A 17,487-nucleotide genomic window follows, 5' to 3' on the forward strand; every position below is an offset into this window, starting at 1 on the left:
ATAAATTTCCCGGTGGGCCGATGCCCAGGGGGCCACTCAAGCCCTCTTTATGGCCGCAGGCCAGGTATATAATGATATGATGCTTAACTGTCGCAGGTGAACTCAACTGTATTACTGTCCTCATGACGGTGATACAGTTGAAAATTGTGATGAGAGCGGCAGTATTCTGTGCTGTCCTGTGGTATTTGGTTCTGCTGGGGCGGCATTCTGTCAGTTGGAACCCACCTACAACATGGAGCCTCTTCTAGTTTTTTCCAGGGCCACTTTAAATTCCCAATCTGCCCCTGACCCGGGGGCATAGGTTTTTCGAGCACACATAGTATTATATTTGACAGGAAATTCACAGCTCGCTCTTCTTTCTCATATCAACGGCTTCATTTCTACTTATTTTACATCAGATAAAAATAACGACTGGGAAAGGGCGAAGAGCGCTTGGCAAAAAATGAAGGAGGAAAGCGTCCTACCCCAAGAGACGACGCTGAACCTCCTGAAAAGCATATTTAAGAAAAATGGACAAGATATTAATGTTCACATCCCAGAGGTAACGTCAGTTGGATTCCGTCCAAGCCTTTCTTGTGCCTCATGTTAAGATCCCCCCTGATCACTAACTGAGAATGTAAATGCAAATCCGAAAACGTCTCTTCCCCTCCTGTCTGGGTGTTTTCTTCAACCCTTTGTTTGGTATACAGGTGAAACTCGAAAAATTAGAATATTGTGCAAAAGTCTATTTATTTCAGTAATGCAAATTAAAAGGAATTGCATCACTGCAGCTTAAAATTAGAATTTTGTGAAAAGGTTCAGTATTCTAGGCTCAAAGTGTCACCCTCTAGTAAGCTGATTAATCCATACCCCCTGAGCAAAGGGGACCTGAGATTGTGACTTTGGGGTTTCATAAGCTGTAAGCCATAATCATCCAAATTATAACAAATAAAGGCTTGAAATATCTCGCTTTGCCTGTAATAAGTCTATCTCATATCTTAGTTTCACCTTTTAAGATGCATTACTGAAATAAATGAACTTTGCACGATATTCAAATTTTTCGAGTTTCACCTGTATCTGTTTCCCGGAAAGTTGGGTGAGAACTAGCATTGATTTCTTACATTCAGTCCTAATGTGTCACGCAGGTTTTTTTCCCCGTTTACTGGCCGTTTTTTGCGTTCCGTATACGGAACCATTCATTTCAATGGTTCCGCAAAAAAAACGAAATGTACTCCGTATGCATTCCATTTCCGTTTTTCAGTTCCGTTTTAAAATAGAACATGTCCTATTATTGCCCGCAAATCACGTTCAGTGGCTCCATTCAAGTCAATGGGTCCGCAAAAAAAACGGAACACATACGGAAATGCATCCGTATGTCTTCCGTTTCCGTTCCGTTTTTTGCTGAACCATCTATTGAAAATGTTATGCCCAGCCCAATTTTATCTGTGTAATTACTGTATACTGTATATGCCAAACGGAACAGAAACTGAAACACAACAGAAAACAAAAAACGGAACAGCGGATCCGTGAAAAACAGACCGCAAAACACTGAAAAAGCCATACGGTCGTGTGCAATAGGCCTAACAAGGTATATTTACTCCACCTCTCAGGTGCCAAACTGGTGCTTACAGGAGGTCGCAGGGTCAGACACAGATAGCTGAGGGCCCCCCTGTACTAGAGAAGCCTGTGGGCCCCTTGTTCTTAAAGAGCTCAGCATAGCGCACTGCCATGTCTCTCCAAGAACCCGTCAGTGACTAAGAGCTATGAAATTCATGAGCTCAAGTCCGTTACATAAATTTGCAACCTACTTTGAAGTTCTGGGCCCCTTTGCAGCTTCACAAGTAGTACTTATGCTTGCCTCTGCAGGAGGAGACCGTGTGGGCAAGTGATATGTCCAGTGTCCCAGAACATTTGCACATATACTGTATATCAAAGGAGAAGTCTAAATGTGTTGTAGTATAAGGTTAAAATATAACATTGATTTAAAGGGTTATTCCGGTAGGTAAGTCATCGATAACTATCAGATCGGTGGGGGTCCTACCACTGGGACCCCCACCGATCTTAAGAACAGTTGCCCTGTACGCTCTGCAGGGCCCCTGCTGCCAGAGATAGCAGAGCGCTTACCTATCTCCGGAACTCCCATAGAAATGAATGGAGCAGCGCGCCGCTCATGTGCAACTGGCAGCTCTGGTCATTTTAGGGGAACAGCAGGGGGCCTACCGAGGGTACGGGCCCACCGTTCTTGGGGTCGGTGGGGGTCCCAGAGGTAGGACCCTCACCGATCTGATAGTTATCAATGACTTTTACCTACCGGAATACCCGTTTAAGTCCATTAAAAATTTGTACAAATAGGCCTTAAATAAATTTGCAGAAATGGGTTCTACATTTTTAGGGCTCATGCACATGACCGTTGGCTGTTTTGCCTTCCGCAAAATTGCGGCTCACCAAAACACAGAACGTCTAGCCCCTAATAACACAGTCCTATCCTTTTCTGTATTGCGGACAAGAATAGAACATGTTCTATTATATTGCCGGGCTGTGGAACGGACATAATCATGCAGACAGCATGCAGGTGTGCTGTCAGCATCTTTTGTGGCCCCATTGAAGTGAATGGGTCCACATGCGACCCGCTGAAAATGCAGATCTTATGTGTGACCAAAAATACGTTCCTGTGCATGTGCCCTTAGGGTGAGAAATGTAACAAGTTAATAAAGCTTCATCACTCTAAAACTGAAAAGTATGCCGCTTTCCTATATACTTTATGCATCACAGTCCCTCACTATTTTCAAGTTTTTGTTTGCTGTCAGTGAATGAGAACACTCTTGATTACATTCAGAGTCTTCAATTCCATACAGTAGCTTGTCCGGTGAGCTAAATGCATCAGCAACAGCTGCACAGGTCTCTCTGGTAGTTTGCTACAATGTATCAGTCTGATGTCCAGGCTCTTCAGCTCACAGAGCATTGTCTAGACTGAAAGCAGGACGAGCTTATGACTTCTTGTGAATGTAAATGCAAGTTCAATGACAGCAAACGCGTATCTTGAAAAATGGTGAACAATTGAAACACATACACGTGCAAGTATGTAGAATTAGCAAGTGGTAGAAACCCCTGGACAAGCCCTTCAAAATTTTGCCCTGGAAAATAGCCCACACCCCATATTTTTTTTTTTTTTTTATTCCATTTTTTTAGATTGAAAATACTACTAAATCAGTCCGAGGGTCTGGTAGAAGAGTCATAGACTTGTGTATGGACGGCCAGATTACAGGTATGTGCTGCATGTGTTAACTTTTTATTTGGTGCAGTTTCTGATTACGTGTTTAAGGCCTCATGCACACAGATGTTTTTTTTTTTGCGGTCCTTAAAAACGGTATCTGTTGTACCGTGATCCGTGTCCGTTTTTTCATCCGTGGGTCTTCCTTGATTTTTGGAGGATCCACGGACATGAAAAGTGAAAAAAAAAAACTAAGTCAAGTTTGCATTGAAAATTATAGGAAAAACGGACAAGGATCACGAATGCGGATGACTATCTTGTATGCATCCGTGATTTTTCACGGACCCATTGACTTGAATGGGTCCGTGAACCGTTGTCCGTGAAAAAAATGGGACAGGTCTTATTTTTTTCACGGACTGGAAAAACGGATCACGGACGCGGAAGCCAAACGGTGCATTTTCCGATTTTTCAACGGACCCATTGAAAGTCAATGGGTCCGCGAAAAAAAACGGAACAACGGCCGCGGATGCACACAACGGTCGTGTGCATGAGGCCTAAAGGGGATGTCAGTTTTCTTACATCCTATAATACAGTTCTGACTTAAAGAGGTTTTCAGAGACCCTGTAAAAATTAAATGGAGTCTGTCACCTTCGAACAAAGCACAGTAGGGTAGGTGCCTCAGAACATAAGCATAACTTTTTTGTAAAAATCCGGTCCTCCAATTATGAGAAGTGCTTTATTTTATGTTTATGCAAAAAAGGTTTTTGGTGCACCAAGGGAGGGGCCATTCCATATGGTGCACCATGGCTCCACCATAACACCGTCCATCACAAGATTTGGTCCGCACCGCAAAAAAAAAATAGATCATTCTATTTTTTTGCAGAGCGGAAGCATGGACTGAAATCCCACGGATGTGCTCTCTAGTGCTTCTCTGGGCTTCCGCTCCATGCCTCCACACCGCTCCATGCCTCCACACCGCTCTGTGTCTTGCAGGTTGCCCATCCATTCAAGCAATGTTTGCGGGCCGCAATACGGGCAGGTGCCGCACACGTACCTGTGCGTGAGCCCTTAGGCTTAGTTCACACTTGGGGTATTTTCACACTTGCGGCAGAGGATTCCGGCAGGCAGTTCAGTCGCCGGCAGCAATCCGGAAGCAAACGGATGCATTTGTGAGACGGATCCGCCTGACAAATGCATTGCAATAGGGGATCCTTCTATCCGGTTGTCATCCGGAAAAACGGATCCGTGTTTTTTTTTTTCCCTCATATTTAACCTGTTCCGGACATGACGTATGTGTATTTCCTATCACCGCCGCCCCCGGCGGGCGGTAATCGGAACAAGGTGCCTTCTCAAATCATTGAGCAGGCACCTTGGGTCAATGCCGCAATACAGAAAAGGATAGGACTGTGTTATTAGGGGCTAGACGTTCTGTGTTTTGGATCTCACAGGCCGGAAGCTGTATGAGTAATATACAGAAGTATTGGAATGCATTATAAAGGATTAGACCCCCAAAAGTTGAAGTCCCAAAGTGGGACAAATAATAAAATGAAAAAAAAAAAGTTTAAAAAATAAAGTTTTCACCACCCAAAAAGAAGTTTCAAGTAAAAATAAACAAAAACTTCATTTTCCCCAAATAAAGTATACATATTAGGTTTCGCGCGTCCGTATCGACCGGCTCTATAAACATATCACATGACCTAACCCCTCAGATGAACACTGTAAAAAATAAAAACTGTAAAAAATAAACCATTTTTTTGTCACCTTACATCACAAAAATAACAGCAAGCGATCAAAAAGGCGTATGCCCACCAAAATAGTACCAATCTGTCACCTCATCCCGCAAAAAATGAGCCCCTACCTAAGACAATCGCCCAAAAAATAAAAAAAAACTATGGCTCTCAGAAAAAAAGCTGTTATTGTGTAAAACGTACATAAAAAAAAAAAAAGTATACATATTGGGTATCGGCGCGTCCGTATCGACCGGCTCTATAAAAATATCACATGACCTAACCCCTCAGATGAACACCGTAAAAAAAAAAAAAATGCTAAATAAACCTTTTTTTTTTGTCACCTTACATCACAAAAAAGTGTAATAGCAAGCGATCAAAAAGTCATATGCACCCCAAAATAGTGTCAATCAAACCGTCATCTCATCCCGCAAAAATCATACCCTACCCAAGTTAATCGCCCAAAAACTGAAAAAACTATGGCTCTCAGACTACCGGTATGGAAACACTAAAACATGATTTTTTTTTTTGTTTCAAAAATGAAATCATTGTGTAAAACTTACATAAATAAATAAAGTATACATATTAGGTATCGCCACGTCCGTGACAACCTGGTCTATAAAAATATCACATGATCTAACCTGTCAGATGAATGTCGTAAATAACAAAAAATAAAAACGGTGCCAAAATAGCTATTTCTTGTTACCTTGCCTCACAAAAAGTGTAATATAGAGCAACCAAAAATCATATGTACCCTAAAATAGTACCAACAAACTGCCACCCTATCCAGTTTCTAAAATGGGGTCACTTTTTTGGAGTTTCTACTCTAGGGGTGCATCAGGGGGGCTTCAAATGGGACATGGTGTCAAAAAAACTGTCAAGCAAAATATGCCTTCCAAAAACCGTATGGCATTCCTTTCCTTCTGCGCCCTGCCGTGTGCCCGTACAGCGGTTTACGACCACATACGGGATGTTTCTGTAAACTACAGAATCAGAGCCATAAATATTGAGTTTTGTTTGGCTGTTAACCCTTGCTTTGTAACTGGAAAAAAATTTAAAAATGGAAAATCTGCCAAAAAAGTTAAATTTTGAAATTGTATCTCTATCTTCCATTAATTCTTGTGGAACACCTAAAGGGTTAACAAAGTTTGTAAAATCAGTTTTGAATACCTTGAGGGGTGTAGTTTCTAGAATAGGGTCATTTTTGGGTGGTTTCTATTTCGTAAGCCTCACAAAGTGACTTCAGACCTGAACTGGTCCTTGAAAAGTGGGTTTTTGAAAATTTCAGAAATTTCAAGATTTGCTTCTAAACTTCTAAGCCTTGTAACATCCCCAAAAAATAAAATGTCATTCCCAAAATGATCCAAACATGAAGTAGACATATGGGGAATGTAAAGTAATAACTATTTTTGTAGGTATTACTATGTATTATAGAAGTAGAGAAATTGAAACTAGGAAATTTGCTAATATTTCCAAATTTTTGGCAAATTTGGTATTTTCTTTTATAAATAAAAAAGCTTTTTTTTTACTCCATTTTATCAGTGTCATGAAGTACAATATGTGACAAAAAAAATCTCAGAATGGCCTGGATAAGTCAAAGCGTTTTAAAGTTATCACCACATAAAGTGACACTGGTCAGATTTGTAAAAAATGACCTGGTCCTTAAGGTGAAAATGAGCCCGGTCCCTAAGGGGTTAAAGGTCTGCGCATGCGCAGACTGCAAAACTGGATCTGTTTTGCCGGGACATTTGGGGCCAGATCCGGAATTAATGCATTTCAATGGAAATTAATACCGGATCCGGCATTCCGGCAAGTGTTCAGGATTTTTGGCCGAAGAGAAAACTGCAGCATGCTGCGGTATTTTCTCCGGCCAGAAAACGTGAGAGGGACTGAACTGATGCATCCTGAACGGATTGCTCTCCATTCAGAATGCATTAGGATAAAACTGATCAGTTTTTTTCCGGTATTGAGCCCCTGTGACGAAACTCAATACCGGAAAACAAAACTGCTAGTGTGAAAGTACCCTTACGTTATTTGGTCAGTTACAGTATTTCCATCAGTTATCGTGAGCCAAACCCAGTAGTGAAACCTACTCGGAGATCAGGTGTAATGCTTTGATTTTGCTGTGTTTTTGACCTGCACCTGGTGTGTTTTGACTCGCAATAACTGATCAAATAACAGACGTGTGAACTCAGCCTTAGGCCTCTTGCACACGACCGTATGTATTTTGCGCAAAAAACGGATCCACAAAAAATACGGATGACATACGTGTGCATTCCATATTTTGCGGAACGAAACAGCTAGCCCCTGATACAACAGTACTATCGTTGTCCGTAATGCGAACAATAATAGGACATGTTCTATTTTTTTGACGACAATATGGAAACGTTTTTTGGGCAGACCCATTGAAATGAATGGTTCCGTATACACTCCACAGATAACGGAGTGAAAATAAGTTTGTGTGCAAGAGGCCTTACTTACCTTTTTAGATTCCCTTCTGTTCCACCAGTGCTGCTCCAGTTCTCCCTAATAGACTGCTGCAGCCAATCATTGGCCAGAGCTGTCACATGGGATAGTTGGGCATGGCAAGTGACCACCGTGGCCAGTAATTAACTAACGCAATCACGTGGGTTAATCTGCTGGGGAACCGCTGAAACAGCGGGGGATTGGACAGATGACTAAGGCTACTTTTATTATTATAGAACACTTCCTGCCATAACCTCAGGTTTTTTGTGGTCTCGGAAAACCCCTTTAATTTGTTTTTAGATGAGGGAAGGATCCTGTTTAGAATTAGAGCTCATGCATACGAACGTGTGTCGCCCGTTCCGTGCCTTGGGTACCGCAAATTGCGGTCCCCAATGCAGGACACCGTCCGTGTGGCTGACGCAGACAAACTCAGACCCATTCAACTTGAATGGGTCCAGGATCTGTCCTCACCGCAAAAAAGTTCTATTTCTTTGCGGTGCAGAGGTACGGGCCGAAATGCCACCTAAGCACTCCGTAGTGCTTCCTTAGCTTTCCGTTCTGTGCCTCCGCACTGTATCTTCCGGATTGCGGACCGAATGGGTCCGCATCCGTGATAGGTGCCCATATATTGCGGACCCGCTGTATGCGGGCAGCAATAGGGGCAACGTCCGACAACGGGCATGTGCATGAGCCCTTACAGAAATTAAATACTTGGAGGGAATGGGCTGAACTAAGAAATCGGACACAGCCCATGGACAAGTGGCGCTGTTTCTGGGGGGAAAAATAGACCCCTTTTTGTTCTAGACACCCCCCTTGCATTTAGTTAGACTGAATATTACAAAAATAGCTGCTTATGTTATTCAAGAATATAAATGGACGTCCTCTGAACTGGAGAGCTATGGGATAAAGCGGTGATCGTGGGGGCTGTGATCTCATTGAAAACCATTAGTCAGCCTCCCTCCAGCCTTAAATGGCTGATAACAGGGAACAATAGCCTGCGCTCCGCTGCACAGGAAGCAGCCGCTTGTGTTTGTCATTGATCTATAGAAGCTTTGAAGCCATATCTCCAGTATGGAGCAGAATCCAGTCTCCTCATCCCGATCGCTGTTATAAATGCTTCCACGCGCTTCAGTCTGGATTACGGTTTCAATGATGTGTTTATTGCCGCACAGTCTCGTTCTGGTGGGTTATCTGCGAGATGTATGGCTAGCGTTTTTTTACGATTCCAGATTTTCCTTTCATAAACTGACAGTTTTTGTGAATATGTGAAATAAAACTGTTAATTAGTCAAAGAAGCGCGGAAAAGGTTTTTTTTTTTTTTTTTATCTGTTCCTTAAAGAAAGATCGCAAAGAAATGTTTCTACTTCATGTAATATTAGCTCAATTTTTATGTGTCGTTTTTTTCTTAATATTTTTTCATTCAACGCTCATCTTCCCAATTGAAATCTCAGGGGGTAAAATTTCATCCAAAATTCCAGATTTAGAGAGATTTTAGATTAGCGCAGCTGAATGTGGCTCTGGAGGATCCAACGTGTCCGTGCATAACACAGGCATCTCATTGGTTTCTATGGGCACTGTGTAATGCTTCCTTTCACCTGTGGAGGTGCTGTAGAAGAAATGACCACTTGCTGTCTGGTTCCCTCTCAGCTTGCAGCTGGTGGCCAGCAGTTCCAACATTGGGACATTTCATGATGATCCTCCTAATAAGACAGGATTGTCTCTGAACACCACCAAATGCCTTGTGTAAAAAATCACAAATGTAAAAAATAGCAGCGACACGTGGTCGAACTATAAAAGGTATAAAGGAGATTACTTCTCTCTGAGGACACAGGACCAAGCCAGTATCCACTGCAGCCGCAGGTAGCCTGGTGGTGCCCAGTGATCTCTATGGCCTATTCGTAGTAGAGCAGCGTATGGTTGTCCTTGACCACAAGTGTAATTGGAGATCCACCATGCACTATAATTACATAAAAAAGTAACTTGATGGCCCTATAGCCTAGGGATGCTTAACCTGTGCCCCTCCAGCTGTTGCAAAACTACAACTCCCAGCATGCCCTAATAGCTGTAAGCTGTCCAGGCATGCTGGGAATTGTAGTTTGGCAACAGCTGGAAGGCCGCAGGTTGGGCATCCCTGGCCTAGAGCTACCTGTTTCAACCAGCTGGCTAGCAAATGACGCAGGGCAATTCATGCCAGAACTAAGGGTGAATTCGGACGTGGCAGATTTGCTGCGGAGTCTACTTGCAGATTTGCCGGAGTATAAACCACAGTAGATTACCGTACAAGGCAAGTGAGTTTTCCAGATCTCCTCCACGTGCTACGGACATTTTCCACCTGTAAAATAAAGCATGCCGTGGATTTCCCACATCTCAGCATCTGTTACCTTGCAGATCTTTGCCACTTTTAATATAGGGGGTGGTGGGGGCAAAATTAGCAGCTAAATCTGCAAGTACCACATGCAAGTTTTCCTGCGGATTCGCCTCCATAAACTTCCTCAGTTAGGGACGACTGCACATCCAGAACCAAGAGTTTCTAGACTTCTGTTGAGCGGCACTTCTTCACCAATTCAAAAATTTTCTTCATGGTTTCGTTTTAGATGCGTTTGCAGTATTTCGTGAAGCCGAACAAAATAACGTCCCGTTAACAGGCAGAACGTACACAAGTCTTATCAAAGCGCTGGTGAAAGAGGGCTTACTGAATGAGGCGGCCAAAGTGGAAGCTGTGTAAGTATGGGGAGGTGTTACGTGGACCCCTGCCTTGTGACACGTTCATCTGTGGTTGAGGAATGATACTGAATATTTGGGTCTTGCTTGACATGTGGATGTCATTGAGATGCATCTCCACCTGAATGATGTAGTGCAATGCTACAAAACCTATTGCAGGGGTCTGGACTATTGCTAAGGGACTGGAACCCGACCCAGCTCTCGGGATTGAAGGCATTCTCTCTATATACACAAATGGGTATATATCATTTCCATCCCTGGTGGCCTAGGTCAGTGAAGGGGTCGGTGTAAAATTGTTTGCTCTTGAGGGGGAATTGCCCAGATTGACATCCCTAAAACCTGCCCTGTCCCTACCTTGAGAATTTTTAAAAAATTGGATACAGTTTGTAATAACTTTATTGATAAGTACAATTCAAGGACTCAACTTTCATTACTTTAAGGGCAGATTTGTACCTATGACTCTGGCTGACCTGTTACATGTGCACTTGGCAGCTGAAGGCATCTGTGTTGGTCCCATGTTCATATGTGTCCGCATTGCTCAGAAACATTGTTTTAATATGTGCAAATGAGCCTCTAGAAGCAATGGGAGCGTTTCTATTGCACCTAGAGGCTCAGCTCTCTCTACAACTGCAGCGCCTCTGCGCTTTGACAGGGCCAGGCGTAATGACGTTTTCACTGTCTGGCCCTGTCAGAGCGCAGAGGGCGCGGCAGTTGCAGAGAGAGCAGAGCCTTTAGGTGTAACAGCAACACCCCCATTGCTCCTAGAGGCTCGTTTGCATATATTAAAACCTTATATTTCTCAGTGGACACATATGAACATGGGACCAACACAGATGTCTTCATCTGCCAAGTGCACATGTAACAGGTCAGCCAGTGTCATAGGTACAAACCTGCTGACAGATGGACTTTCAAGGGAAACGGTCACCTTGAAAATGCATTATAAGCTGCAGGCAGCATGTTATAGAGCAGGAGGAGCTGAGCCGATTGATATATGGTTTTATGGGGAAATATTTGGTAAAACTTATAATTTATTCATTTATATACCTGCTCATTCTGTCAAGGAGGCGGTCCTATCAGTGATTGACAGCTCTCTCTGTATACACAGTCATAGAGGGAAGGCTGTCAATCCCTGATAGGACCGCCTCCTGGACTTCAAAGCCCAGAATGAGCAGAGTGAATAAATCATAAGTTTTACTAAATATTTTTCCATAGAACTACATATCAATCTGCTCAGCTCTTCCTGCCTGTAGATTATTTCTCATTTTCATGGTGAAAGGTTCCCTTTAGGCCTCTTTCACACTACTGTATGTCTATTTCTGTGTTTTGCGGTCCGTTTTTCACGAATCCGTTGTTCCGTTTTTTTGTTTCCGTTTCGGTTCTGTTCCGTTTTTCCGTATGGCATATACAGTATACAGCAATTACATCTAACAAATTGGGCTGGGCATAACATTTTCAATAGATGGTTCCGCAAAAAACGGATATGGAAGACATACGGGTGCATTTCCGTATGCATTCAGTTTTTTTTGCGGACCCATTGACTTTAATGGAGCCAGGGAACGTGATTTGCGGCCAAATATAGGACATGTTCTATCTTTGAACGGAGATACGGAAACGGAATGCATACGGAGTACATTCCGTTTTTTTTTTTTTTTTTTTGCGGACCCATTGAAATGAATGGTTCCGTATACGGAACGCAAAAAACGGCCCGCAAATCGAAAAAAAAAAAAGGTAGTGTGAAAGAGGCCTTAAGTAGTGAAACTTGAAGGCCTCAAGTTGTACTTGTCAATAAAGTTATTACAAACTGTATCCAGATATTTCTGGGGAAGATGGTTTACACCCAATATGGCCTCCAGTGGTGCTTTCTCCAAGGATTGACACTTGGCTTTTGTAAACTCTCACGGTCGGGACAAGGCAAGTTATCCTGAATCTTTTCCTATAAAACTATATCAATCTGCTCAGCTCCTCCTGCTCTATAACCTGCTGCCTGCAGCTCAGACACCGTGTTCAATGTGACAGTTTCCCTTTAAAGGCTTTTTTTATAGTGATGAAATATTGCTTTAATATTCCTTTGCTGTTGGTGGTCCGACGCCTTTGCTTTAGGGTTTTCTGAGCTGTTTGCTTTGCAGAGCACTGCATCATGGCCTCATTCGAGTGAATAGGGCCAGTGTCGCCACCGTGTAAAGAAACGTAAAATAGGATACAGCGCCTTTAAGGGCGACTCTAACTATTTTCTATGTAATGTATCGATGGATCACGCATTAATAACATTAGCATATTGTTTGTTTTTGCGGGTTGCTTGTTCATTACATACTGGCATATAGTTTTGGGGCTCACCAGCAGATTTGTTGCACGGCTAATGACTTTCGTGTCGTCGGAGGGCCGTGAAATTAGATGTAGTAGTACTGGAATGAAAGATTAGGTCCGTAATAGTGGCTAACATCTATTTAATCACACTGAAGATTGAAAGATTGGGGGGAAAAGTAAATCCCGTGTTACATGTAATTTACAGCCTCCTGCGTGAAATGTTGATTTAAGGCCTTCGACAGATGGGACCAAGTAAGAAGTGGAACTGAGCAATGAGTGCTTAGGCAGGGATTAAGAGGATTGCTCCGTACAGTAAGAAAATCCTGTGTCCAATGACTATGGCTGACCCCCCAGAGGCTGAAAGTGACTGAGAGGAGGAGGGGGGGCGATAGTCCTGTTCCGTCCTCCACAAAGGATTTTGCAGGGATTGATGAGAATAATTTAGCCTAGACCCCCGCTTACTTCGCAATCTGCTCAGCACATAAGTTTGAGTAGGTAGAATAGACTGCTCAGTTGGTTAGCCTCAAGACGATCAGAGCGATTTATCTTGATTGTTGATATTCTAAATGACAATGCCCTGGTAATCCCTCGCTACTCTCACTGCTTTCCCTGTCAGAGGAGATTGTTTTGCTCCTGTTAATCTAGAAATGAACTTTCGCAAAGTTACGCCCGGATTTCATTAGTGGTCGGCAGATGCTGGGAGAGCAGATGCCATTGCAAGCTAGACCCCCTTTTTTTTTTTTTCTTAATTCGAAAGCTCGCTTCCGCTAAAACGCCTTCGCAGCGTGATTCGGAAGGTGACTCTTGAAATTCTTGCCTCCCCCCCCCCCCGACAACGCCACCTTTGTCACATAAACCCCCCTTGCCTGTGACAAAAAAAATGAATCAAAGTGCTTTCCTCTAAAGCAAAGAAAGGGGGGGGGTCGTGTAAAAAAAATATTGCATAGATTTCTATTTTATAATTAGGATGATGTAAATGAACAGCGTATAAAAGGGGTATCTGACACCATCCCCGCTGCAGCGACGGAACAGGCGCGGTTATTTTAATCATCTAACATGTCAGCGTTCTCGGATCCGAACCGATTGTTTAAAGGGGGAGAGAGAGAGAGAGGAGGGAAAAAAAAGAAAAAAACCTCTCCAATTTGTTTCCTTTTGTCGCTCATTTCCAACTTTTGTCATCTGTCAGATTAGCGGGAAAAAAATAAAAAAATCTAAGAAGAAAAGAGGGAAAAAAATAATTTATTCTTGCATCCCCATTGACAGGATCGCACAAAAGCTTGTCTCCAGGTCGATATTTTCCAGCAATATTTTTAACATATGAACAGCAGTTTTTGTAATTTCACCTCGGAGCTCAACCATTTATTATCGTATCAGAAGCATGTCAGTAATTCCTTTTCTTAAACGTCTGCCTTGGTGTTTTTTTTGTTTTTTTTTTCCCTCCTAGCGCCAAGAACCGCGTCAGGAACTACAGCCTGAGGGGTACAGCCGGTAATCTCCTCATCGAAGAGCAAGTTAGGCGGGACTGTTTGAAAGGTATGTCACAATGCTTGACCTTTACGTCACATTAATGCCTCTGTAGATCTTTCTTGTAACGCCCTTCGAATACTTGGATAAAGGAGTCCATTTAGCAAATTACCTGCTTATCAAGAGCCTTTTGTGGCGGCGGAGAGACGTAAATTACTGTACATGCATTTATAATACATCGTGAATATGAATGTACTTGTCATCTGACCACTTAGTCCGGTTTCCATTCCATTTAACACAAGATGTTTTTTTTTTTTTTTCTCTTCTTAAGATGAAATGTTGCTCTTCAGACATGCAAAATTTGTGTTCTAGAAGCCGGAGAGAGGGGGGGGGAGAGCTGGGAGTGGGTGCCCAGAACGTGTTAAAATTCACAGCACAAGTCAGTTTGATTTCGCAAATTAAGATACTTTAATGCTGATGAACGATTCCTCAGCGGTTGATTTTTTTTAAACATTTTTTCATGTTTTTTTTTTTACTTCTTTCCAACAAGTTAAATTGAGTGTTAAATGTATAGGATTGTGCGCTAAATGATTACCATATTGATTTATAGAAAAAAAAACAACATTCACTATATATATATATATATATATATACAGTGGGGGAAATAATTATTTGACCCCTCACTGATTTTGTAAGTTTGTCCAATGACAAAGAAATGAAAAGTCTCAGAACAGTATCATTTCAATGGTAGGTTTATTGTAACAGTGGCAGATAGCACATCAAAAGGAAAATCGAAAAAATAACTTTAAATAAAAGATAGCAACTGATTTGCATTTCATTGAGTGAAATAAGTATTTGAACCCTCTAACAAAAAAAGACTTAATACTTGGTGGAAAAACCCTTGTTTGCAAGCACAGAGGTCAAACGTTTCTTGTAATTGATGACCAAGTTTGCGCACATTTTAGGAGGAATGTTGGTCCACTCCTCTTTGCAGATCATCTCTAAATCCCTAAGGTTTCGAGGCTGTCTCTGTGCAACTCTGAGCTTGAGCTCCCTCCATAGGTTTTCGATTGGATTAAGGTCCGGAGACTGACTAGGCCACTCCATGACCTTAATGTGCTTCTTCTTGAGCCACTCCTTTGTTGCCTTTGCTGTATGTTTTGGGTCATTGTCGTGCTGGAACACCCATCCACGACCCATTTTCAGTTTCCTGGCAGAGGGAAGGAGGTTGTCGCTCAGGATTTCACGATACATGGCTCCGTCCATTTTCCCGTTTATGCGAATAAGTTGTCCTGTGCCCTTAGCAGAAAAACACCCCCAAAGCAAAATGTTTCCACCCCCATGCTTGACGGTGGGGACGGTGTTTTGGGGGTCATAGGCAGCATTTTTCTTCCTCCAAACACAGCGAGTTGAGTTAATGCCAAAGAGCTCTATTTTGGTCTCATCAGACCACAGCACCTTCTCCCAGTCACTCTCTGAATCATTCAGGTGTTCATTGGCAAACTTCAGACGGGCCTGCACATGTGCCTTCCTGAGCAGGGGGACCTTGCGAGCCCTGCAGGATTTTAATCCATTGCGGTGTAATGTGTTTCCAATGGTTTTCTTGGTGACTGTGGTCCCTGCTAATTTGAGGTCATTAACTAACTCCTCCCGTGTAGTTCTAGGATGCTTTTTCACCTTTCTCAGAACCATTGACACCCCACGAGGTGAGATCTTGCGTGGAGCCCCAGAGCGAGGTCGATTGATGGTCATTTTGTGCTCCTTCCATTTTCGAACAATCGCACCAACAGTTGTCACCTTCTCTCCCAGCTTCTTGCTAATGGTTTTGTAGCCCATTCCAGCCTTGTGCAGGTCTACAATTTTGTCTCTGACATCCTTGGACAGCTCTTTGGTCTTTCCCATGTTGGAGAGTTTGGAGTCTGCTTGATTGATTGATTCTGTGGACAGGTGTCTTTTATACAGGTGACTAGTTAAGACAGGTGTCCTTAATGAGGGTGACTAATTGAGTAGAAGTGTCTAACCACTCTGTGGGAGCCAGAACTCTTAATGGTTGGTAGGGGTTCAAATACTTATTTCACTCAATGAAATGCAAATCAGTTGCTATCTTTTATTTAAAGTTTTTTTTTCGATTTTCCTTTTGATGTGCTATCTGCCACTGTTACAATAAACCTACCATTGAAATGATACTGTTCTGAGACTTTTCATTTCTTTGTCATTGGACAAACTTACAAAATCAGTGAGGGGTCAAATAATTATTTCCCCCACTGTATATATATATATATATATATATATATATATAAAAAATCAACGCAGCGCTCTTCTTGTAAAAAAAAATCGCAGTGTCTTTATTCACACATGTGACACAAAATAGGCAACGTTTCAATCCCCTTCCGGGATCCTTCTCAAGCCAAGTGGCTTGGCTTGAGAAGGATCCCGGAAGGGGATTGAAACGTTGCCTATTTTGTGTCACATGTGTGAATAAAGACACTGCGTTTTTTTTTACAAGAAGAGCGCTGCGTTGATTTTTCATGGATATACATGCCTGATGTCGAGGGTGAGACGCGTGCACCTGATAAACTATAAAAGCGAGTGCTGCCGGAATATATATATATATATATTTATTTATTTTCAACGCCGGCTAGGAGGATCTTTAGGGAGAGTCGTCCTGTATGACAAGCGCCTTCGATGTATTCCATAATTTGCCTACATCAGAATGGTTGGGGTTGGATGAGATGTTGGTAGGTTTGCGGTTGCTGTAGGCCAGAGATGGCTAACCTCCGACACTCCAGCTGTGGCGAAACTACGACTCCCAGCATGCTTCATTCATTTCTAAGGAGTTCTGAGAACAGCCAAGCAAGTGTACATCTTGGGAGTCGTAGTTTTACCACAGCTGGCGTGCCGGAGGTTAGCCATCACAGCTATAGGCGGTGGTGTCAACCACGAGGTCTGATGTCAGGGCGGGACAATCGTTATCTGATGTCATGGCGTAAAAGTGCTTGTCCCGTGAGGTTAACCACTATCCGTATATCCTATGACGGCACATGGATGTGACAGCAGGGTGTCCACCTCAGCCAGAGTACGGCCGCTCACAGAGTGAGACTCTCGCCCCGTCAGGACTGTACCATCCCATGTATGTTGTGTGCATGGAACAGGTTTTGTGAACTTGCGTGTTCTTAGCCTGTACCCTGGCCATGCACAGTTTGGATGGAAATAATAAGAATCTTTTTGTAGTACTTTTCAATCATAGGTCACATGTACAAAGTGACTTTGCCTCCATGGCTGCACTTCCTGTTGTCACTTCTGCAAAACTGTCCGCAGCTGAACAGAAATATCCCTAAGTGAAACGCAGTTACCAAATTTTAACCCGTCATTTCCTTTTTACGTGTGTGTGTGTGTGTGTGTGTGTGTGTGTATATATATATATATATATATATATATATATAAGGATGGGCAGCACTCCAAAAAGTAAAAAATACAAAAGTCTTTATTTACCCCAGTGGGACATGCGACGTTTCCTCAAGCAGTGTACAGAGACAAAATGCCAAAAATATATAGCAACATACTCATTCATTAAGATTAGCAACACATGTGCAATTAATTCATAGTGATTAATAA

General features: G+C 42.6%; 1 protein-coding gene across 1 annotated transcript in view; it reads left to right on the forward strand.

The window, feature by feature from the left end:
- The window catches only part of LRPPRC (leucine rich pentatricopeptide repeat containing), a 184,599-nt gene that overhangs the window by 141,731 nt on the left and 25,381 nt on the right, over positions 1-17,487 (forward strand). Inside the window, exons 28-31 of the mRNA XM_040430335.1 lie at positions 399-541; positions 3,169-3,244; positions 9,978-10,104; positions 13,853-13,941. Of these exons, the coding sequence (XP_040286269.1) occupies positions 399-541; positions 3,169-3,244; positions 9,978-10,104; positions 13,853-13,941 (435 nt within the window). The remainder of the gene's footprint in view (positions 1-398; positions 542-3,168; positions 3,245-9,977; positions 10,105-13,852; positions 13,942-17,487) is intronic.

This window comes from Bufo bufo, chromosome 4, assembly GCF_905171765.1.
Source record: "Bufo bufo chromosome 4, aBufBuf1.1, whole genome shotgun sequence".
Taxonomy (NCBI): domain Eukaryota; kingdom Metazoa; phylum Chordata; class Amphibia; order Anura; family Bufonidae; genus Bufo; species Bufo bufo.